The sequence below is a fragment of the Nematolebias whitei genome, chromosome 1 (genome assembly GCF_014905685.2).
Source record: "Nematolebias whitei isolate Nwh7 chromosome 1, NemWhi1, whole genome shotgun sequence".
NCBI classification, from domain to species: domain Eukaryota; kingdom Metazoa; phylum Chordata; class Actinopteri; order Cyprinodontiformes; family Rivulidae; genus Nematolebias; species Nematolebias whitei.
Genome location: NC_056498.1, coordinates 63,572,810 through 63,596,994, shown reverse-complemented (window position 1 = coordinate 63,596,994; position 24,185 = coordinate 63,572,810). Strand labels below are relative to the sequence as shown.

Here is a 24,185-nt window from a genome sequence, read left to right as displayed (position 1 = left end):
GCCAAATAATGACTTTAATAAATGCACTTTTAAAAATTTCTGATTTTCTTTTTTTTTTTTAATAACTTTACATCACTTATTAATAATATTTTTTGCTCAAGCCAGAATTGCAACTCTAGTTTATTGGTTTGTAAAACAGGTGTGAAAAAAAAATCCCTGTAATCTTTTGCACATCTTTAATAATGCAGAAATTAGATGGTATTTACAAAAAATAATTAGAAAAACAAGAGATAGATTTATATACCCCGAAATTTTTTCCAAAATGCTTCATTAGGCGGCAAAAAACAAACAAAAGAAAACAGAGCCAGTGATGAATTCATGTCTTGTTCTTTCACACTGCACACATTGTGGAAGGAGACGCACGAAATGTGTTAATCCTTTCAGCAAACGCATTGGAAGGCAGTGATCTCTATTAGGATGAAAGTAATGCACAAGGGGAGTAATTATCATCTGAATTAATTGCAAATTAATGTGCCGTATAATTACCATAAAAATAACAAGAAATCACAAACCATAATCACAGCAAACGTCCAACCTTTTGAATTTCTATTTTTAAGCTGAAGTATTGTTAAAGCATAAACAAAGACATTTGTGCAATAAATAGATTTTGACTTGCTATGTTATAAAAAATTAATAATTACAGTATATTACCTGGCGTTTACTTATTTTTTTGTAGCCCACAACACACTAACACTATTACATTTTCTGGACCAGCATTACTTATATAAAAATAAATTTTACTCTTTCATTGCTGGGTTAGACCACTGCACAGTGGGCAGAGCTGTTGCCTCACAGGCAGAAGGTGACAGGTTCAAAACTGACGCCATGTCTTAGCTGCCATGTTCTCCCTGCACATGTGCGGGTTTCCTTTGGTTTCCTCCCGCAGACCAAAAGCATGCATGTTAGGTTCACTGATAACTCTAAATTGTATCTAGGTGTAAGTCAATGTGCGTCTAGTTGTCTCGATTGTCTATTCTGTGATGGACTGTAATCTGTTTCTGCCTCTTAACCAATGACCACTGGACATATTTGTAAAAATATGAAAATGGCCTCTTTAATACTGGATTATACAGTACTGCCTGCTATAATAAAACTGACACCACATGATAAAAAAATAGCATAGTTTTTAAGCATCAAGTGCTGCATATTGCCTATTTTTTGGATTTTGTTTCTGAAAAATAATCACGATTACCGCCCACATGACTTTGGTATGAAATGTGTACATCCCAAGGGCTGCTCCTCTGCTGAGCTGGAACTCTACATTTGTTGACTTGAACAAGAATAAAGAAGTAATTCTAGGCTCTTTATTTTTGAACTGGCAATGTGCAGATATATGTATATTTTTAAATAATGCCTTCCTGCTTCCTAACTTGAACATATAATGGATAAATTACAAGGTTAAAAAAAGAGTAAGGTAAGATGTGCGAGTGAGTTAATGAAACGACAAAGGTGCAGTTGTATTCATATATGACATTTAGTATGAATATGTAAAGATCAAGTTTTGCCGTTGGTATATTAAGTTTTTAGTTCCAATATTTATAAATGTACAAAAAATTGACTGTGATTTTTGACGTTTGATCTCATGTGGCGTTTTCTTTTCTGAGGTGTCGGACATGACTTTGACCACTAGAGGGCAGCATCGCTCAGCACCTTCGTCAGAACTGAACACCTACACACCTTCACCAGCGACTCCATCAGTTCAGTTAGTACAAGAGTGAGATGACTCACTTGATATTTTAGATCGCCTTTAAACATGATGGCACTTCTCACAGTCTGTCAACATCACAAATTTGACAGAGGAAAATATTTAACATCCCTCTGAACACCAGAAGCCTCACAGTCCAATACCAAGGGGGCTAAACTGAGATTCTCTGATGTGTGGGTAAAATTCAAAAAGCATCCACGTCCTTCTTCTTCTTCCTTTTTTTTTTTTTAAATACAAACTCAGTACTTTAATAAACAGTGTGTGTGTTTGACCTAGCAGCTGTCTGACAGAGATACTACAACGCAGCTCAAACAAGTCTGCCAAGCCTTTAAGCCTTCAGAAGGCCGACAGCCAGGTTCACTCAGAGGTCTGAGCGGAAACTCTGTGTGCACAGACACCGGCGAGATACACTGTGTTCGTGTCACTTTCACAGACTACAGTTGTGTATCGTCCTCTCAACGCCGAGAACACTTGGTCCATTAGCAGCAGCCGCTATCCTCCTGCCTGTTTTATGTCCGGACGTCACAAGCTTCACTGGTGCCTGTTGGATTGCACCATAAGACAGAGATGCAGCAGAGCCAGACCAACAGTAAATAACAAATGATGTTCACTGTGGCCAAATCTGCATACCACAGCTATAAACAGTTTCACTGTGAGTTATGGACGTTTACTAAAAGCCCTTGCCTTTGTTATTCATATAGTACGTGGCGCAATGTTAGTCAAGTATACTTTTGAGAAGAGTGATTATGCAGCGCAGAGTGCCTCTTTGTTCTCTAGCTGTTGTCTAGTTAGTGATTTCTTGCACAAGTTGTTCTGTAAATGCACCATCAAACATTTTCAATGCCTAATTGGGGAGAAGTTAATGACATCAATCCAATCTTATACCCCATCTGTGCCAACCTGAGTTCACATTCATGTTGTGCAGGAAATACCAGAAAAGAACTGCAGCAGTGAAATGGAAATGGTCAGTTTATTTTTTAATATTATTTAATGTTCATTTACGTCAAGTGACTGAACCAACAACCAGGAGATTAACTGAGTTATATAGACTTGTATTTTTTGTGTCCATCTTAAAAATAACTAGATACATTGCATTTCCTGTGAAAATGCAGTGTGAATGCTTTTTTGCAGAACTTGCTGAAAAACAGCTGAAATTAGCTAAAAAAAATCTGAAATGAAGCAGAAATGGAAGAACAAGCCTAAATTAGCAGAAGAAAGCAAAGTATATATTTCCTGAACTAAGTTTAAATAAGCAGAAATGAGCACAAAAAAATAGTAAATTTGGAAGAAAAAAAAAGCTGAAATTAGCACAAAAAAAAGCTGAAAAGTAGCTGAAAAAGCAGAAAGAAGCTTAAATTACTAGAAGGAAGCGGAAAGAACTATGAGTTAAAAATGTGGAATTAGCTGAAAAAGCTAAAATTAGCATAAAAAGGGCTAAAAAATAGATTTAATAGAATGAAAGAGCAGCAGAAAAAAGCTGAAGGGAGCAGAACAAGCTGAAATTAGCATAAATAACTTAATAGCAGAAATTAACACGAAAAACTTACATTTATCTGAAAACGGCTGAAACTAGCTAAAAATGCTAAAATGCTAGCTGAAAATTTAGAACAAGCTTAAATTAGCAGAAGAGTGCAGAAAGAACACGTTGGCCCAATTTGGCTGAAGGAAGCAGAAATGAGCCCAAAAAAGTGGAAATTGTCTAAAAAATGCTGAAATGAGAGAGAGAGAGAAAAAAAAAACAGCTGAAAAGCAGCTAAAAATCAGAAATAAGCTTAAATTACTGAAAGGAAGTGAAGGAAGCACATTTTTGTGGATTTAGGTGGAAAAAAGTAGAAATTCTTGCAAAAATGTGGAATTGCTAAAATTAACATAAAACAGCTAAATAGTAGCTGAAATTAGCTGAAATAAGCTGAAAGGAGCAGTAAAATGTTGTAAACGGATCTAAAGATTTGAAGAATGTAAAATTAGCTCAGTTCATTTTCTATGTGGAAAAAAAGTCATAAAAGGCTAAATATTTCAAAAAGCTAAAGTTGCACCAATACCAAAAGTCAAAGCACCCTTTTCCTGAACGAGCTGAACATTTTGATAGATGATTTGTTGAAATAGCTTGAAAACTGTGGGACGAGAAAGATGCCAAAATGTACAGAAGAAAAATGGATCACAAAAGTGTAAATAAACATTCACACAATAATAAAAAAAAAAACCACCAAGACAATAAAGGTGTCCTAAATTTTATTTCATAAACCAAACATAATTAGCAAATTCAGATATAAACACCCAACAGAAGAAAACCCAGTAAATCAAAGTCACGAGTTAATATTCCTGAAATATATACTTATGTACCTTTATAACTTATTTTTGGATTTCCTATATATATTTTTTTATCTACTTTCTTGAGCTAGATTCATTTGGTCACATCAAAAAGCATTCTCACTGGATCAATGTTGATAGAGTTTTACTTTATAACATGATTTACTGATTGGTATGAAATCAAACTTTTGTCATGGGGAAACATTGTTTTAAATGTAATCTGAGTACAAACAGTACAGTTCTGGCCTGTTAAACCCTGAAAGGCCTGAAAGCCACAGGCAACAACATTCATGTCTCAGAGCTTTTAAAGACATTATCTTATTATGTTTCCATTTTTAAAAAAAATCTGCTGAACATGTAAAAACTCAGTTTTATTGATAGTATGATGGCAAATTTAGTAGAACTTTTTTTTATTTATTTTTTTGGCAGAGACCTGTTGCTAGGCAACTGCAAGCAAGGATCTGAGTTTGATTATTATTATTTTTTTTTCTATATCTGATGCATTTAAGGTCCAATATTTAGTCTTTTTTTTGCCTACTTATTGGTGATGTTCTGAGGTAAATGTCTTTGTTTTTTTTCTGTTAACAGCCTGTTCTTATTCAAAGAACGAACATTGTTACATATTAGATATAAACAAAGGTTTAAATTTGTAGCAGCAAACAGATGGACATGGTTTTTTTTTTCACTCAGCCCAATTAAAAAAAGAAAGACAAACTGTTTGAGATGCTAGTTATGTAAATGAAAACATCAAGAAAAGATCTGCAGATGATGCAGATTCTAAAAAGCCGTTATTAAATTTATGCTCATTTAGAAATAGTCCTGGCATGTTTTTATGACTGTGTTTTTTGATGTATGCTTGGAATATGAGAAAAAATAAAGCTACTCATTTTTATTTAAAAAGCAGAATGTTTACATTATCCCAAACAGCCCAGAACCTACTAACAGTTCCCACATTTGATATGTTGTTTGTAACCTTTTCCAGGTAAATTTAACATTCATTTAAAATATATTGCTTGCCTTTTTATTACACATCACCATTATGTTTTATGGGAAACTTATTGTATTGATGTGTCAAAGGGTATATTTTTTAGCAAAGTCATTACAATGACAATTAGATGATATCGTAGTTCAGCATCATACTTTAGATGTAGTTTTCTGTGACCATCTCATTTATTTCTCTACCACAAAGTTGATGAAAAGAATCAGTCAAGCTAGTCCCTAAGAAGAGTTTTAAACTTTTTTGTTGTTGCTTTGGACACAAAAGTCTCACGTATACGAAGCCCACTGTGAGAATTAGTTATATTAGCATTGAAAAATAAATACACTTTTGAAAATACAGTTAAGATTTCAATCTTCACTAGCATTTTTTTTCTACTAAAATACCACATAAAAATGTATTTCTCTTAGTTCATATTTGGTCAAAAGGAAAACAACCAGGTATAAAAGTACAAGCTCAGAGCAGAATTCCAGTACTGTGCAATGCAGTGACATAGAGTTAAACATCTGAACTTTAGCAGGTAAGAAATGTGCACAAGCACTTCCAAATGTTTAAATAATAAAACAATCTGTACTTGTATACTGGTAGTTAAATATTGGGTGCCATTAGTAAAGTTATAGAGTCAAAAATTAACAGCAATACTTTGGTTTATTTAGCCTTTCATAAGAAAAAAATAGAGATTTTTTTTCAGTCATATTTTCACCATGTTATTCATACATTTATAAATTTCATAGTTCCAAACTAAATATTTATTTTACAGGTTAAATATTTAGTTTACAAACTAAATACTTAACTCTCAAGTTAAATATTTAGTTAGTAAACTACATATTTAGGTGTAAGATAAATATTTAATTTCCAAGCTGACATTTATTTTCAAAACTAAACATTTAATTTCCAAGCTAAATATTTAATTCATAACATAAATATTTAATTTGCTAATAGCTCAGGCATTTATTTTCCAAGCTAAACATTTAATTTCCCAAGTTAATTAGCTAACTAAATATTTATCTCAGACCTAAATATTTAACTTTCAAGTTAAAAATTTAGTTTTCAAGTTAAATATTTAGGTCCAAATTAAAAACTTACTTAGCAAATTAATTTTGGAAATTAAATGTTTAGCTTGGAAAATAAATATTTAATTTTGAGCTATTAGTGAATTAAATATTTATGTTATAAATTAAATGTTTAGCTTAGAAATTAAATATTTAGTTTGGAAAATAAATTTTTAGCTTGGAAATTAAATATTTATTTTACATGTAAATATTTAGTTTACTAACTAAATATTTAACTTGCAAGTATTTAGTTTGTAAACTAAATATTTAGTTTGAAACTATGACATTTATAAATTTATGATCAACATGGTGGAAATATGACTTTGATAAAAAATAAACCAAAATATTTCAGTTAATTTTTGACTGTGTAACTTTACAAATGGCACCCCATAGTTAAATCTCAGAATGTAAGAAAAATTAAGAAAAAGAGAATTTAGGATGGAAAAAAAAAATTGTTCCTCTTTGTTTTCACTCCTTACAGATGAATTTGTCCAGGTTTCATTCAGGCCAACTCAGAAAGTTGAAGTAAATGTTGCACAACAAACATGTAAGGGGTAATTTTCCTGTTGTAGTGATGAGATAAGCTTCAGCACTTTGCAGGACAAAACAACATCCTCATTATTACAAGAGTCGGGGGAAAAAAAACAGCAACTTAAAGAGCATCTGAAAATACCTGGGATTCCTTACCACTTAAAATATCAGTATAATATATATAACATAGAGTAGAAAAGTTAAAATAAAATGAGCTAGCTTTTACAGACAGAGCTGCATTCAGAAACTGATATGCAAAAAAGGGTCATAAACACATGATGTCTTTGATAACGATTGCACACTTGTGAATTTTTACCAACTTAATTATGCAATGTACATAACTACATCATCACCAAATCAACTGTTTTAACCACATATAGAGATAAGCGATAAGTGCAGAACCTGAAGTAAGCAGAGTACCTGGACTTTTAAGGGATTCTTGCAAAAACAAAGAGTTGGATTCATCATCTTAATGTGCTCTTTCGGCATTAAAAAAATCTAATCACTTTTATGCAATCCAACAGTTTTAGCGAGCAGCCGGAGAAGGTGGACGCGGCTGCCATTAAACAAAACATCTGCATGAATAAACACCATGACAGGCACACGCCGCTACACATCCCCCCCGCCCCCCTTCTTGTTTCCATCTCAAATGTGAATCATCTTTCTGCTTTAGCGCCGGCGTCACTGATCCATCGCCACAAACGTGTCCTTCAGCAGTGAAATCATTCACTTTTAATTTATTGGTGCCACTTTACCTGAAGTTTGAAGAATTGCAGATGCAGACATGTGCAGGGAAAACACTTCAGTTATCTGAAATATTTTGTATCTCCATGGTTTAGGCTTTATCCTATAATATTGCTGACCCAAAACCTCTCTCAGTCTCTCTCACTTATTTTTCTCTGATATCTAGATGCCTTCTGAAAACCTCAAATAAAACTCTCTTCTCTTTGATTTTCTCTCAGATTTAGGCGAGAATTGATTCTCCCTCTCACACAGCACTCTGACTCAATGCTTCCTGACAAGCAGTGTAGGAGCAGCTGGCGAAGCCGCAGATTGATGCCGTTTGTTATTTTCCACAGCTCTGGACAATCTTACTTTACTTGGATGGTGCTATCACTGGCAGGAATGAGGGGTTGCTCCGCAGGAAGTGGGGCATATGGCTCTTCAGATAGCTCTTTCTCTTCAGCACAAGTGGCTCAAAGGTGTGCGGTCGCCTTGTCTTTGCAGCAGCACAGATTTTACTTCTGTTGATCCACGTTATTTAAAATGGTGACACATTAGCCATTTATAACAAGTCCTGGCTTTGAGTACCTGAGCCTGATCACACATACACAAACACACACTTGTGCTCTATCTTTAAAGTCTGTCATGGTTTCGATCATGTCTCAAGCTGAGCTTAATGTCCTCCAGCACAAGCCTACGTGCTTCTGTAGGTCTTGATGATGTCTTTGATTGTCCTCCTGCAGATGGGGCAGCACGCATTAGACATCTTCTTGAGCTTTAGACCACACGTGTAACAGAGACACATGTGTCCACAGGCGTAGAGGACGGTGTCCACCATGTTCTCATAGCAAATGGTGCATTCGTCACTCCACGGGCTGGAACAAGGCGGGAAGGTAGGGGATTCTGGATGGCTTGAAAACGGAGAGCTCGGGGTTGTACCTGAAATCGACATGGAAAAGACGAAAGAGGCGTCAGTGTTTAAAAGAAGGTAAAAAAAAAAAAAAAACAAAGCTGTACAAAACGTTCTCCAACCGGAGGGATCATATACTCTCACACTCTGCACAGTTCATACAAAAACGTATTTTTTGTTATGTTTTTGCAGTGGTTGGATGTAACAAAGTGCAAGTACTTTGTTACTGTACTTAAGTAAAGTACAGATACATGAAAAATGTACTTAAGTAGAGTTGAACGTGGGCATTTTTTACTTTTACTCCACTACATTTTACATTAAGTATCTGTACTTTCTACTACACTACATTTCTATAATGCGTTGTGTTACAAGTTACATTCATGTTGCAGTTTTTTGATTTGTTCGTTAGTTTGAAAGTAACCAATAGTGAGAGGGGAGTTAGTCAATTGAATCACTGCAAAGTGGGCAGGTATTGTTAGACCCGCCTTCAAGAAGAGCTGGGCCAATGACGTATATTCTAGTGTAAACGTCATTGAGCTGGACACACCCAGAGCACCACTAACACACCCAAAATGGATTCTACTGCGGAGAGTCAGCCAGAAGATACATGCCACCCATGGCCTTATTGAAACATGATTGAAAGATTATTCAGTACAGCAGAACTGAGTCTCTCTCCCTAAAGAGTCAAACTGGACAAAAAAAAAAAACTTTGAAAACCAACTTCTTCTGAACTTGAACAAGAAATTCTTGCTGCAATATTAAAATGTGTCAGTTCATGGGATGTTAGGAGACAAGAGATGTCTCCAAATGGCTCGACATGGTCCAAGTTTTAAAAATGGTGTCAGGAAGTTAAAATATTGTTCACTATTGACCCATTACAAGGTTGACTAGACAGTATTTTAACTAGAGTTGATGACAAACTGGAGTTGAAATGATCAGGGTCTATTCCTTTGTTAGGTCCAATGCTTCTGTTTCCAGGCAGACAACTTTTACTTAAATGTGTTTACTGCAGTTAAAATGACTTAACTGGTTTTACTTTGTGTTAAATAAAAACTTTCAAAGGTATAATCATTCCTCTTTCTTATTTTGCTTAATAACATTTAACTCTGCATGTCATCCCTGAAATTCTGACGCACAGAATCACAAGTCCAAGTGTGAACTGTGTCACAGAGTAAACACAATAAAAACATGAATTATCTGCAGCATTGTTCATTAAAATGACACAACACTATTAATGTATTACAGAACATATACCTGTACATATGGTAGGTACATTTAAAGATATTGTAGACCATTGCATTAGGTAATACATTCAGCAAGTACTTTTACTTTTACTTAAGTAAAATGTTAATATGGTACTTCAACTTTTACTAGAGTACATTTTTGTCTGTTTATTTGTACTTCTACTTGAGTACAGTTTGAGTACTTTCTCCACCACTGTGTTTTTGTCTACATGTGCTATTATACAGCCAAGGGTCGCTGCTGGAAATCAAGTAAGCTTAAAACAATAGAAGAAAAAAGACTACGAGGAGGAGTTTCAGGGTTAAAGCTTTGACAGCATAAATAACGTGTCCTCAATTCTTCTGGAGTAACATTTAAAAAAAAAAAAAACAACAACTCTTGAGCTGTTTTGTATTACTCTGTTTTTTATTTTTAGTGACAGGTATGGAAGCTGTTTAGATTAGATATCTTCTGGGATTTACTGAAGCCCTTACTTGGATACCACTAGAAATAAAAGTATAGAAATGATTAGCCTGAATCTTAAAAGCATGGACAAACCTGTGGAGGATGTGAATAGTGTGCTGTAGTTGGAGTTAAGGCTTGAATTGAGATTAATGTTCAGAGGGTTGTTGAGGTTGGACTCCGAGCTGCTGATGTTAAGGATTGTTGGGGTGGTGGGGGTACATGATGGTGAGCTGGGCACTGATGGGCCTCGTTGCTCTGGATGCAAAGACGATCCTGTGATGGAGAGAAGACACCTGGGTTATTAAAGATATCAATAAAGTGCATTGAATGAATTGTTTGTGAAGAATGTATGCAATGAATTGAAATATTTTGGCCACTCACGTCTTTGAGAAGGTAGCTAGAGCTTTCAAATGTCTTTCTCTCTCTGACATACACATTAAGTCAGTTCTATCACAAAGCAGATGACTAGTGAGCCCACCATGTGTGTTTGTGCATGTGTGTGGGTGTAAGAGTGAGTCACAAGCCTGAAAGCCCCCTCCTTTCCTTCCTCCTTCATGAACCCATGATCCCTCTGGGTACGGTACAAAACACATGCACAGACAATCTTTTGTTTGTTCTATACGTTCCATCCCCATGTGCACCTCATAACCACAGGCACTGGCATCAGTTCTCATATGGGCAGCTCATCTCTGCCCAAACATTAAAACACAACCCACTGGTGCAGACGGACAAATTCTGATCTTCCCTGCTTCACAGGCACATGCCATCGATGTCTACATGTTGCCCCTGATCTGATCGTGCCGGAGATACCGCTGCACCAGTCTGCCTTGACTTGGAACCATACATGACAAAAGATTTGATGTTGATGTTTTACATCTTAGGCAATGATTTGCTAATATTAAGATTTCAACCAGTGTAGTTTCAGCTTCTATAAAAATGCAGTACCTTTGTGGGGCAAAAATCAGTTTACTGCTGCAAGGTCAGCATATACGCTATATACACCTTTACAGCTGATTTTCATCTATACCAGATCATTGAAGAAATAGAGATCCATGCATACTGTTCACACAAAAATGTTAAAGAAGCCTTACATTGCCATCATATACTGACCTTTTTGACAGCCTGGCTGTGAGTACAAGTCTTGGTGGACTTTATTAAGGCTGAACGGATAACCTTCATGTCTATTCATGTACCCTTTCATCAAGGGCATCTTTCATTTTCTATAGATTGAATTTATTACTGGCTACGTGACTACAGATGTATTTAGCTATGCTGAAGGAGGCATGCTTGTGTTTGAGTTTTGTGGATAGTGACTTGGAGCTGTTATTTATTAAACACAGAGATATATCACCTTACATGTTTACAAGATAAACTGTTTATCATAGGGACAGAGGTGCGTAAGGGGTCCATGGAATAGTAGATACTAATGCACTGAAGTTTCCTTGTGTATTCCTATGCAAACTGAGGGGCAGAGTTAGAAATGTAAACCAATTAGAAATGAGATGTTTTCTTGAATTATTGTGGATGAGAATGTACAAAGTATTTTAAATGCAACCAAGTATTAAACACATGGGCTCGTCTTTAGAAAGACATGTTTCCTGACAGGCCTGCTGCATCAGCAACGTCAAACAGTGACTGTAAACTTTATGCTGCTTTGTCTCAACTCAGTCTTTCACCCTGTTGACATTCACGCCATTACTCAAGGTGGACGGCTAGCAGATATAAAACTACTGCCTTTATTGGTTAAAATGTATACTTGTATAGCTTTATTTTTGCTTTTGTTTAGTTTTCCATTTGAAAGGGCTCTAAGCATTGCTCAAAGGGTATTGCCACTGTAACAAGCATAACCTCTTGCCCAGGTTTCATAGTGCAGGATGCACAGTAAGTGATGCAGTCCAATTCATTACTCTGGGTCTTGACTGTCAGGCTACTATAGAGCAAGCTCTGCCACTTCTCTCTTCTTTGGTTAAAGAATGCAACACTCTTTGGTGATCAATCAGAAAATGTATGGTAATTATCTAAATAAAACAGATGTTCTAAATAGAATATGTCACAATTAGATGATTATAAAGTAAACTGATATGTATTGTCATCATTGTATGTTCCCATACAATGGGGAAATTGGTTCTCTTCATTTAACCCATCGCAGCAGGGATACACCCAGGTGGAGCAGTGGGCAGTTATGTATGCGCCCGGGGAGAAATTAGGGATTAGGTGTCTTGCTCAGAGACACCACAACATGTGGGAATGGCTGGGGATCGAACCTGGGAATTTTGGGTCCCAAATTGGCTGCTCTACCTCTACCCTATCTCACCCAATAGGAAGATTAACTATTTTGTATGTTTGTTTTTTGTTTGATTTACTTACTTTACACTTTATACTAAGAACAAAATTCCATTTGGCTCAGGTAATACGTCTTTACAGCTTGAATTTAACCTAAACAGCTTAACCAGTCAGGATCATTAGACTCTTCAGGCTCTCTGGATCATGGTTCTCTGTTAAATGGCCATGCTTTCCACAGATCTTAATAGATTGATATCTGGAGACTTTGAAGACCAGGTGAACAATCTAAACACATTTAAGCCCTTGGTAAGCAGGTCTGGCAGGGGATTATTGTACTTTACTGCTGTAGTAGTGGATTGCTGCTGCCCTGTAGGGGGTGTGATTGGGCTTTAGAAAGGTTTAGGTGGGTGGTGAGTGTCAAAATAGCCTTCATGTGAATGTCAGGATTTAGATGTTTTTTTCCCCAGCATAACATTATGTTGTAGCAAAACGAGCAGCGCTACCTGTCAGTGGACATAATGATATTGCAGGATGGAGTAGGAATAATCTCATAACAGCTTTATAACAGCTTAACCCATAGTGTTAAGAAGATGCAAGACCACAATGAGACATTAGAGATTCTAAATATCTTGGATGAAAGGGCTAAAAATCTTGGTTTCAAAGATAACACAGACAAAATGACTATGTGACAGCAACAGACGCCCATCTGTTCCACTTCACAGGCTTGACAGCACCTAGCCATGACAAACTGTCACTTGCCTCAGTGGCTAGATGTCTCCATGGTAACTTATGGTATGCAGCTGCAGTGAGTGTGGGTGAGCACAGACGTCACAAATGCATCCCCCCACAACTGGAGTGGGTAATGACTCGAGGAACATACCCCAGAGAGCCAGTATGAGGGGGAAGAGATGTGGGGAGGGGGTAAAAAGTGAAATAAGTGAAATGCAAAGAAGAAAAAGGAAGTACAGAGACAATTGGAGACTACTGGAACAGGAACTGGCTGGGGTGGAAAACGTAGCATCTCAAATCTCCATGCAATTACATTTTAATAATGCATCAGGAGGGCATCATAAGAAGCTATCACAGGCTCCCTCCTCACATATAATGCTGGCTGCTGGGAGCCCACGCAAGACAGAAATAACCCCCTCAGTTCTTGGTCTGAGTGACTGCATGGAAGAGTGGAGAGGAGAGCTGAGCATCCAGAAAAGATCTACAGGGGAAAATTCTGATCAATTCTAAGTGCATTTTAACCCCTCGGTGAAGTTCATCCCAAATTATAGATTTTCTGTGAAGAGATATCTGACCTGCTGCGACTGATCCATTAATAGCTTAGCAAGCTATAAAGTGAGAGTTGGAGGAAAACTGTTTGTCAAGAAATTAAGATGAATGCCATAATCTCCAGTGACAGTAAACGAATTGCAAAAATCTTACTTTGTTCTTTTGGCTCCAATATTTCACAGTCAAATCAAAATACATTAAATCCAAGCATTCTGACAGCTTTACGTTGAGAAAAATAGGAAAAAGTGCCCATCACTTATCACTCTTAACTTGAGACAGACACATAAATGTGGATGTTTACTAGATCTGTCATTTCTAACCCAGACCTGAAGCCCAGTCCGGCCCGGCCTAAATTTGGGCCTGGCCGTAATAATGTGCTGGATGGGTGGGCCAGGTCGGTGTTGGGCTTTTGGTTTTTGGTCGAGCTTTTTCTGACCGGTCTTGAAAGAGGTAAAAAGTTCACTTAAGCTTTAGATGAGAAAGCGATCCATCGCCCAAATGGACGTTCATTCAGCCGCTGCACTCAGTGGACTCACGCAGCCGACGACCCAAACAGGTGAGATCCCAAAGCAGACATGTCAGAGCAGGGTCTGTGTCTGAATAATGCAGAATGCAGGCAGAAGCAGGGATTTAATGCAGTGTGATGGCCACGAAAGGACAAACACCCCCTCAACGCTGATCGTCTGCCCCTTTTATTCAGTCACATATGTAAGCAGTCAAAGCTTCGTTAAAAATGTTTTTTTTTTTCAGGTTCGGACCTGTAATTACTGTTAATTTGTCAGATCGGGTGGGGTTTGGAAATGATGGCTATGGGCTGGCCGGGTCGGGTCAGATTTTTTGGGCCTGAATGCAACTCTAATGTATACTGTGTGCCAAATGTTCTTGAAAATCTACTTTTTGTGTTATAAAAACTGCATTAAAAAAAAAAAATATTAACTGGCTCTTGATAATTTCCACTGTATATTGAAATGTAGGCTGTTAATGTCAGAAACAGTAACATTTCATGAAAACATTCCTGAACATGTCCTAAAAGAGAAAATCAAATTCTGTTAGGTAACACCAGAATCTATTTCATCTATTCAGTTCAACATGTTCAATGTGTTGGTCTTTCAGTTTATGATCGTCTCAGCAGTAAACTTATTATAGAAAACTGGGTACAAGAAGCCAAACTACAGAATCACTATGACATTTGCTCGAATAAAATCAAACTGACAAAATTTCATTTCAACCGAGGGAACAAAGTTAATCATTATATGCCATTTTTTTGGGATACAATTTCAAATTACTTGATAATGTATGAGTTGATAAAAAAAAGCCAGCGTGTAGCCTGGACAGCAAAGGATGGGAAATTGTTTTTATGATTTGAGAAAGTACCAATTCAGCTTCCGAAGGTCATCCAAGGATCACAGACTGCATTAACATCACTTGAATGTTACAAATGATCTTTATAAATCTGTGGATGATGCTGGAATTTTAAGAACTTTAAATATTAAAAAAACTTGGCTTAGACAAGAAATTCAGATAAGAATCTTTATCTCTTCTAATGTATTTTCTGTCTGAAACCCAATTAAGTCGTCCCCTGACTTGCTACTTTTTGACAGTGTAAGAAGACGAAAAAGAGCATCACATTTAAATCTGGAATATCGTGCATAATAATTTGAGTGGAGAAGTGTGGTTTCTCACATATAATGGAAATTAAAAGAACAAAATTAGAATTACCTAAAATCCTGAGTTGTGTGATGGTGCCATGCAGGCCAAAGAACATCCAGAGAGGCCTGGAGTTATCGATGCATAGCTGCAGTCCAGCCCTGTTTCCATTATGGCTCATCATAAACTCTCCTTCTGCATTTACCACAAAGCCCAAAATATCTCCACTGTGGAGTGGCAATGCCAGCCTACACATGGCCCAGAATTCCTTGCGGTCAACCAGGGACTCAGGATTAGATGGGAGGTCACTTGGCCTCAATGTGGCTGGGTCACATGACGTCACTCCATAAGATAGTGACCCGGCCCGGGCGGCTCCTGCTTTAACTTTCACAAAGACGGTCTCTGAGCAGTGCATCGGACGGCTGGTAAACACCAGGGTCCGCTCGTCACCACGGTGATCCAGCCGCGTCACGTTGTGCTTATCCAGCGTGGTAACATGGAGGCCATGCACTGCGTGAAACTGCAGATCTGAGTCCAAGTAGCTGGGCAGCAGTGAGCTCTGCTGGGAGTTCTGAGAGTTCTGGGGCACATGACAAGAGGTGGAGCTCAAGGGCTGCAGCCGTTCCTCTTCCTCGTCGTCCTCGTCTAGATGCATCTCCTGCTGCTGCAGGCTCAGGTCACAGAGGCTGATGGAGAGGCGAGGGTCGTGACTGTTCCGCCGTATTGAGGCCCGGTGGGTGGTGGCGAAGGATCGAGGACGTAAGCAGTCCAGGGGAACCATTTCACTGTCTGTTAAAATACACACAAATAAACACATAGCAGTGTTATAAGGGTTTTGTATACGGTGTTTCAAGGTGAACGTGATCACCAGACTGTGTCTTTACCTTCACTTAGGATGCAAAAATGATGAACTCTATTTTCCAATCTTAAAGAACAAGAAATGGCTTACAGCATCGCTGCCTTGTAACATATTCACTCAAAGGCGCTCTTTGTGTTCGGATTGCACTCCGAGCCGAGGAACAAATGCATCAACAATTACATGCCCAGAAATATACCAGGACTTTAAGTGGGGGGCCAACTGCAGCTGCAGGCGGCGTCATAATAAAGAAGCCATAACAGGTTTATGTAATCTTGAAAAAGTAAATAACTTGAACCCAACTCCATGTCTTACCTTAAGGTCCTGTAAGAACAAGTTCATTTTATTTTATTATCATCTGGAGCAGGATTATTATATTTTCAATAATAAGACTAACATAGCGATGTCAGTTTGACTTAACTTTTTTCAAGGGCAGCTGTTTACAATGTACCTATATACAGTTATGTGTTTACGTAACAAATTGTCTCAGCAGCAGTGACTTCCTGCAGCGCTGTGCAATGTTAGGAGTTTTAGTTATGCGACTGCCTGCTAAAGTCAGCTATTTTCCAACAGTTGTAAATGAAAGGCATTTTAAAATCTGCCTCCCGTGTCTGTGCCACACAGTACCCTCTCATAAATAGCTGTTCCATGTTAATACCTGTCACTGTAAAATCGAAGCCACACGGGAACATGGGTGCCAGAAAGAAAACCTAAAGAGAACATGCTTCCCATGCGCTCAGTCAGTACATATAGATCTCCTTCATGGCACGCTTTGACGTTCTGTGCCAATTTTTAAACAAGCTAAAATTAGCCTGATTAGACATTGGAGAAGAGTTGGGAGAGAAAAGGGGGAGGCCGTGGGTAAGTGACATGATGTCTTTCTGGCTTGACCTGCTTTGGGCTTCCCTTACCTGAAGTGGACGGAGAAAAAGAATAAGTCAGGGCAAGATTAGATGAAAAATAGCGCTGGGTAGACACTTGAGAGGCAGGGCATACCTCACCAAGCTCCTCTTTTATCACCCAAAGACAGCACATCTCCGGCCAGCTACTGATAAACTGCTTGAACTTAATTACTTCCTCTGTCAAGAGTGTGCACAAGCAGCCACAAGGCTCTTATTATTAGCAGCCTTATCATCTTCAAGGCAAAGTTTGCCGACGCGTGGATGCAAGAGATCAGTTCTATTCTTACGGCGTCGTAAAGTTCAGTTTCTGTTTGTGAGACGTGCAGCAGTCAAAACTAACTGTGAGAGAAACATTATATTTCAATGCATTTTGAACAAAAAAAAAATCAAAAATGATATAAGGCCAAACAAAATATGTGCATGGCAAATAAATATCAAAGTCAAAGTACAAGTTTCTTTATTTGTCATACATGCATGTGGTGGAACGAAATGGTGCACACAAATATGCATGACTTTTCTGGGTGTAGCCTCAAAAGGAGGCACAGAATTTCACACATTTGGCCAAAAGGAAATTAAAATCACACGGTGAAAATTTAATGTTTTTAAAGAAAAAAAACAATGAATTCAAACACTATTTCTGAAATCACACAGGTAAGAATAAGTATTTCACAGTATACAACCCCCACCCCCACATACATTTTTTACTAAGCTCTCGAAGTCCTTCATGTGTAAAAATCACATCTTATGTTTCTTGAACATAAGACATGAAAAAAGTTTTCCTGCTTGCCTTTGAAAAAGGTGAACACCCCCCCCCCCCCCCCCCCGCTTCTGCTCTTTGTCTGTGCTGAGGTTTTTTTGTTGTTGTTGCAACTTTCACACTGTGTTCCATCTAGGACACAGTGTGATATATGAATTCTTTACACTTCTTCTTTCCTTGTGTTTCCACTTTACCTTATCTAAACGAATAAGGGCAGCGTCTCACACGAGGCCTCAGCCTCAGACACCTCCGTCTACCCATGTCTGTTTGTTAGTGTTTTACTTGGACGGGCTGTACTGAAATGTCATTTTGTTGTGCTTTGGTGCAATGACAATAAAGCTGATTCTGATTCTGAGTCACTCTTCTACAATCTGAGCCTGATAAATCTTTCCTGGTCAATTAAAAGTTTAAATAAAATAATAAATCCTGAAAATGATGACCCATGTCATGGGTCAATAAATCCTGCTCACGTGTGCCTATAAAAAGTGTTTTGTTTCTCCCCACAGTTTTTGATTAAAAAAATATCTTTAACTCTCAGAGGAGTTGACAGGGGGGGGGGAGGGCGGGCCCCGGAGGCCATCTTAGCATCAACGTTCAGAATCAAGCAATCAGAAGTTCATCAGCAAATAGTTTTTTTTCCACTGTGGAGTACGCTGTTTGTGGGAATCAGTTTTATTTGATGGCTCCTCAGACTGAAGAAGTCCTTTGAATGAAGGACGAAACGTCTCAGCAAAGACAAAGAAACCGTCCAGATGACCTGACTGAACATTGTTGGATTTCTATCTGGATTACTGAACATGAACTTTGGTTACTTTAACTAACCCAAAGTTTTTAGTAAATATTTCAAATAGTCCATAAATTCGTTTAGATTATGTTATGTTCCATAAGCATCCACCATTTTTGGGTTAATTTGCTGCTAAATGTTGTTGTGTTGCATATGTCCAATGAGCTGGTGCACTAAAAAAAGGTTTTTAAATAAATTGTGTTAAACTTTATTCTTATCAACAAGATAAACATAAACGTGACAAGTCTTAAAGGTTGGTTATTGTTGACACTATCTACCTTGCACAGTTCCATTAAAGAACTGAGAGACAGATGGCCAAAAACATGTTCAAAACCATAAATTATAAACAAATAAAAAGAAATCCTCTTTGGAATTAAGTTGCATAGTTAGATTTTATGCAAAACTCCATGTTCTGTGAAAAGGCCATGAATCTGTGTGTGAGTGTGTGTGGGTGGGATGGCAAATTTATATCTGTCACTTCCATACACTGTCACTGCTGTTTAAAATGTCCCCGGCCCAAATGTTTCTGCCCACAAACCATGTATCAAGTGTCAGCTTTCTTTGTTATTACATTTTAAAATAAACTAGCTCTCGTTTGATCTCAGTTCTCCCATTAATAAGTCACTCAAACTCAAACACACACACACACACACACACACACACACACACAGGTGTGGGCATGTTTTCTGTTTAAATTAAGCTTGTTTCCCATGGAAAATTTACAGCAAGGTTAGCGTCACACACCTTTTGAAATTTAAACTCGGCAAGGCTTCAGATTGTTTGATAGCAGGAGCTAAACACAACGGTAATTATCTTCTACTTTGGATTTTTAAAGTTCACGTCCTCAAAGTTTTTGAACTTTTTTCAAGCATTGCAACAATAGCTATACAGTTTAGTGACAGGCTGAAATTACCTTGCTGACATTAAGTATTTAAGTAGTCTCCAGCTTCTGATTCTCAAGAGAAAAATATTTAAATAGAGCAATGAATACCAGCCTGATCTGCAAGGTCAAAGGTTGACCACTTGTCTTTGGCTCTTTATGTTAGCTGTGGGAGAAAATCTGTAATCAGACTCCGGCTGGACACTATGGGGGGAACTTTCTCAACTTAAATGAAGTAAGAACACACCAATTGTAGAACATACACCTGCAGTATAAATCCACTTGATGTAAAGAAAGGCTTCACTCAATCTGGAATAACCAGTTACAAGAAAGTAGAAGTATTACTGAGAAACAGAAGATGTCAAACAGAAACCTGCAAACATGTGAGCACACGCCGAGATAAACTACTGCCGCTTCCAAAAGGAGTTGGTTTTCCTGTCAAAGTGTAGCAGTCTGACTCCATTCAAATTGAAGCACATGACCTATTCTTGTGTATACAGCACTACTATCATTCTTATGTATCTTTTTTTTCCCCTGGTATTAAACTGCGCTCAGTCATACATTGGTGTGGTTCTAACTTCCGTTTATTCCTTTTCCTCTGCCGAACAGGATTAAGGAGGCATTTGGGAGTTATATTGGTGTTGCAACCTCTATACAAGGTCAGCTACAATGATTGTGTGCATGTGCACACTGGACAAGTGTGTTTTGGGGATTTTCTCTAAGTATGGCTAAGAAGGGGGCTGTCCAGGGCTCTGGATAGATGAGTGAGTAAAGTCATCTGTCATGAGACAGGCAGCTCCGGGGGTTAGACGTTTGACCCAAAAAGGACAAGAATGAGCTTTTGCTTGACAAACAATACAAATAAATCAGTTAAGAATGGGCTCTAGGAGGATATATACAAGTATGAAGCAGCAAAATAATCTAGGCTGATAGAAATCATGGGACAAGCTCAGCAGGTTGAGATCCTTGGATATCTTCCAACAAGATCCATGAGGCATTTTAGAGAACCAAGTCAAGTTTGTGGTTTTGGTGAAAGACATTTTTGAGTTTTAAATTAGAAATGTGACAAATGAATAACCTGACTGTTGCTTTATCTTTCAGGTTACAGTCCTTCTCAATGAATTAATGCACCAAATGGACCAATTTGCTAATTTTAGTGCGTATCCAGTGCTCGGCAAAGTCTCAAATCTAGTTTGAAATACATTCCTGTAGCCATGCTGTAGAATCAGCTCAGTGTTTAAAAGCCCTGCAGATGGACAGAGTTGTTCACTGGCCCAGAGGAAAAAAGGCACACATTCTTGTTTTTACTTGGACTGGACTCTTTATCTGCAAACGATTAGCCTTCTCTCTGAAGGTTCCCCCCCTCTCCAGCTCATCTCCCAGGAAACTACGCTGACAGGCTCCATTACGTGTTTTGTTTTGATTTCCTGCAAATCTGTTCAATTCCATGTAAGTCGATTCAATTCCAGCTGAGGCACAATAGCCTGTCCAGACATTTTAATTTTTGTTCCACAAATCAAATGAATTCCAAGCATTTTGGTCACCAGAAACAAGACTCGCACAAATGCTTGGATTTCTCCTGTAGGCATAATAGAAGCAATTCATCAATCTTTCAATATTTCAGATGATTTTAGGCCTCTCATTCCATTGAAGCCAACTGTCTGAGCGAGTAACTTCTTGATTTGTATGCAGAAATGCTTTATAATGTATATGTTTTTGTAAAAAGCTACACTTACAACTTAAATTTTAAGAATACATAAAAAAGGAAAGCAATTCTGCCCCCCCCCCGTTAGATCATCCTTTACTATGTCTTAAAAAATTAAGAGAATTTGTTACAATAAGACTTATGTTGTGTTTCTTTAGAAACAGAACAGTTTAGTTGTGCATTTGCATGCGTTGTTTTTAATATCACACTATAATCTCAGTGCTACATTGTCTTGGAAATCATACAGATAAAATCAACAATAAACCAGATTTGCATGCTTATATTATCAGGCTGACGTGGCAAGTCTTCATGTGACTATCAAGATGAAACTAAAACCTAATCTAATTTTAATTCAATTCAATTCAATTAAGTTTATTTATATAGTGCCAAGTACTCACAACAGAAGTCATCTCAGGGCACTGAACAGAAACATTCATATATAAAAATAATAATTTAACACTATTTATTTGAGGAGCAGACTGGTTTGAGTGTAACTCCATCACAGAACTCTCATCTTGAGCAAGAATGAAGGCGACAGTGGAAAGGAAAAACTCCCTCGTGAGGAAGAAACCTCCAGCAGAACCAGGCTCAGGACTAGTGGCCATCTGCTTCGTCCAGATGCGTTTGAGAGAAACAGGAAGGAAAAACAGATACACAATGGCAGGTCAAGAATCACGTTAAGATAGAAATGGTATCAAAGGAAAACTATTTAATTTTAACAATTCATCATTAGAAATGAGATCAATTTGTCCTCCAGTAGTCTAAGCCTATAGCAGCATAACAATCCAAACCTAATTATAGGATTTATCAAAATGGAAAGTCTTCAGCCCAGTCTTAAAACTGGACAATGTGTCAGCCTCACGGACAGAAACTGGAAGTTGGTTCCACAAGAGAGGAGCCTGATAACTGAAAGATCTTCCTCCCATTCTGCTCTTGGAAACTCTAGGAACCACAATTAAGCCTGAAGTTTGAGAGCGAAGTGCTCTGTTAGGAAAATACAGGACAATAAGTAATATAAGATGGAGCTAGGTTGTTGAGGGCTTTGTAGGTTAGAAGTAAGATTTTGAATTTAATTTTGAATTTGACAGGGAGCCAATGGAGAGAAGTTAAAACTGGAGAGATATGATCTCTCCTATTAACTCCAGTTAACACTCTGGCAGCAGCATTTTGGATCAACTGAAGACTTTTTAAAGAAGTATGTGGACACCCAGATAATAAACCATTGCAATAGTCCAGTCTAGACGTGACAAATGCATGAATCAGTTTTTCTGTATCATTTTTAGATAAGATGTTTCTAATGTTAGTGATATTACGCAGGTGGAAGAAGGCTGTTCTGGTAATGTTTATAATGTGGAGGTTAAAAGACATGTAAACATCAAATCACATTTTTGCCATGATTTCTGAAGAAAGGTGGAAGGACATTAGAGAAAGGCCACATTTATTACATAAATCAGTGTTGTTAATGTGTTTGGGAAGGTTTAAGGAAACTGGCTGAATGAAACTGGGATGAGCCACATGGTGAGGAAGACTTTTTAAGGTAAAAAGGTCTAAATACCAATCCTGCTTACAAAAGAACTTTTTCTGCATCAGCCTCACTTTGTTCTAATCTTTAATTTTTTCTACCCAGAGAGGAATAAAAGTTGTCCTCCTGACCTGAACACAACATTCCAGGCTGCAGTAATTTCCATAATAGGAAAACCTGGAACAGGACCCATGAGGTTGCAAAATCAACATGAAACTATATTCAGGTTTAAATGTCAACTCCCTAAAAAATGTATAAGTTCTGCAATTTATTAGTGTTTCCATTATACTCCGAGGACAAGCTGGAATATAACAGAGAACAAAACAGTTAAAAGAGCAACAGGCTGCAGTGTAATTCATGATTTTATTCTTATTCTGCCAAAAGATTTCAGCAGAAGGGAAATTACTAAAATGTTTATTATATGAAGACATTCGGCTTATCTCTCCGACTTTCTCTCTCGCGCTGTCTACTGTTTGCCTTTGGCTCAAAACAGAGTTTCTGACTGATGAGTTTGCATATTGTTATTACTGAGCTGAATTTCCAGTTTATTGTTTTTGGAGGATTTGGCTGCAAGCAGCAGACCAGAAATCAAATGTATTAGTACAACATGAGTTTGTAGTACTTCAGGGCAAGCAGAGCCCTCGGGCCTGTGGCATGTCTTCATCGATCAAAATTAACAAAAGGGGTTTTGCCTTGTTTCCTTATGAACGCCTGGAGAAACAGATGGAAATTGCATCCAAATAGAGACAGTCAGAGAAACACTTAAAGTTTTGTTTGCACAATTTTTTCCAAGAACATCATTATTCAGCTTTGCATCCATATTGCATTAAACACCCTTGGAGGAATGCATGTCACCTATCACGTTTCATGCCAGAACCATAGGCTAAGGTCAGCTTGCATTCAAAAACGATGGAGTTGTAGCTCTTTTGGTCAAACCTTAAAATTAATGTTACACACAATCGCATGCAATATTATAAAACAGATGCTCAGATTCTGTGTTTTGAATGACTTTTAGCTACTACCATGACAAATGTTGGCTCAATATCCATTTAAACTACTAAATTAAAGCCAGTTTTGTGTTGGTTTCTGTCAAATGGGTGTGTCAGCTCTCTTGAATTATATTTATTCCAAAAGATAATCAATTATAGACATGTAGTGAATATTTTCTGAAAGTTTCAATAAAATCCATCCAATGACACAAGATATCTTGTTTACATTCAAACAGTGTAGACTCCAACATTATTGTTAAGGTTTCAGGTAAAAATGTGAGTTGGAGTATGTATTGTGAATGACTCTCAGTTTGTCTTTTCCAGGCAAGCACTTTATGCTGTCTGCGGCCACCGCACCTGATCTCAGCTCTGTTTCTATATTTAAAACCCTTTAAATCCACACATCAAACCCCACATAATCTACACTGACAAGTGAAACAATAGGTGAGCTCTACAGCAAAAGAACAAAGTGGATGAACAGACAAAAATAGACACTAAGAAAGGAAAACAAAGCACCATCATGATCAGACAACTCAACATGTTTGCAGAGAACTCGGCTTATTATCACTGACATGCTATCGCTCCATCTGTAGGCACAACAGGCAACATGACAATAACTGCCTGTAACGAACCCCGTATAATGGACCAAAATCACCACCACAAAAATC

At 37.7% G+C, this 24,185-nt stretch overlaps 1 protein-coding gene across 1 annotated transcript in view; it reads right to left on the bottom strand.

The window, feature by feature from the left end:
• Positions 1–7,081: 7,081 nt before the first annotated feature.
• LOC119419146 (E3 ubiquitin-protein ligase NEURL1) overlaps positions 7,082–24,185 on the bottom strand; it is a 35,042-nt gene continuing 17,938 nt past the window's right edge. The window contains exons 4-6 of the mRNA XM_037686452.1: positions 15,195–15,911; positions 10,008–10,187; positions 7,082–8,257 (exon numbers count right to left, since the gene is read on the bottom strand). Of these exons, the coding sequence (XP_037542380.1) occupies positions 8,013–8,257; positions 10,008–10,187; positions 15,195–15,911 (1,142 nt within the window). The 3' untranslated portion in view covers positions 7,082–8,012. The remainder of the gene's footprint in view (positions 8,258–10,007; positions 10,188–15,194; positions 15,912–24,185) is intronic.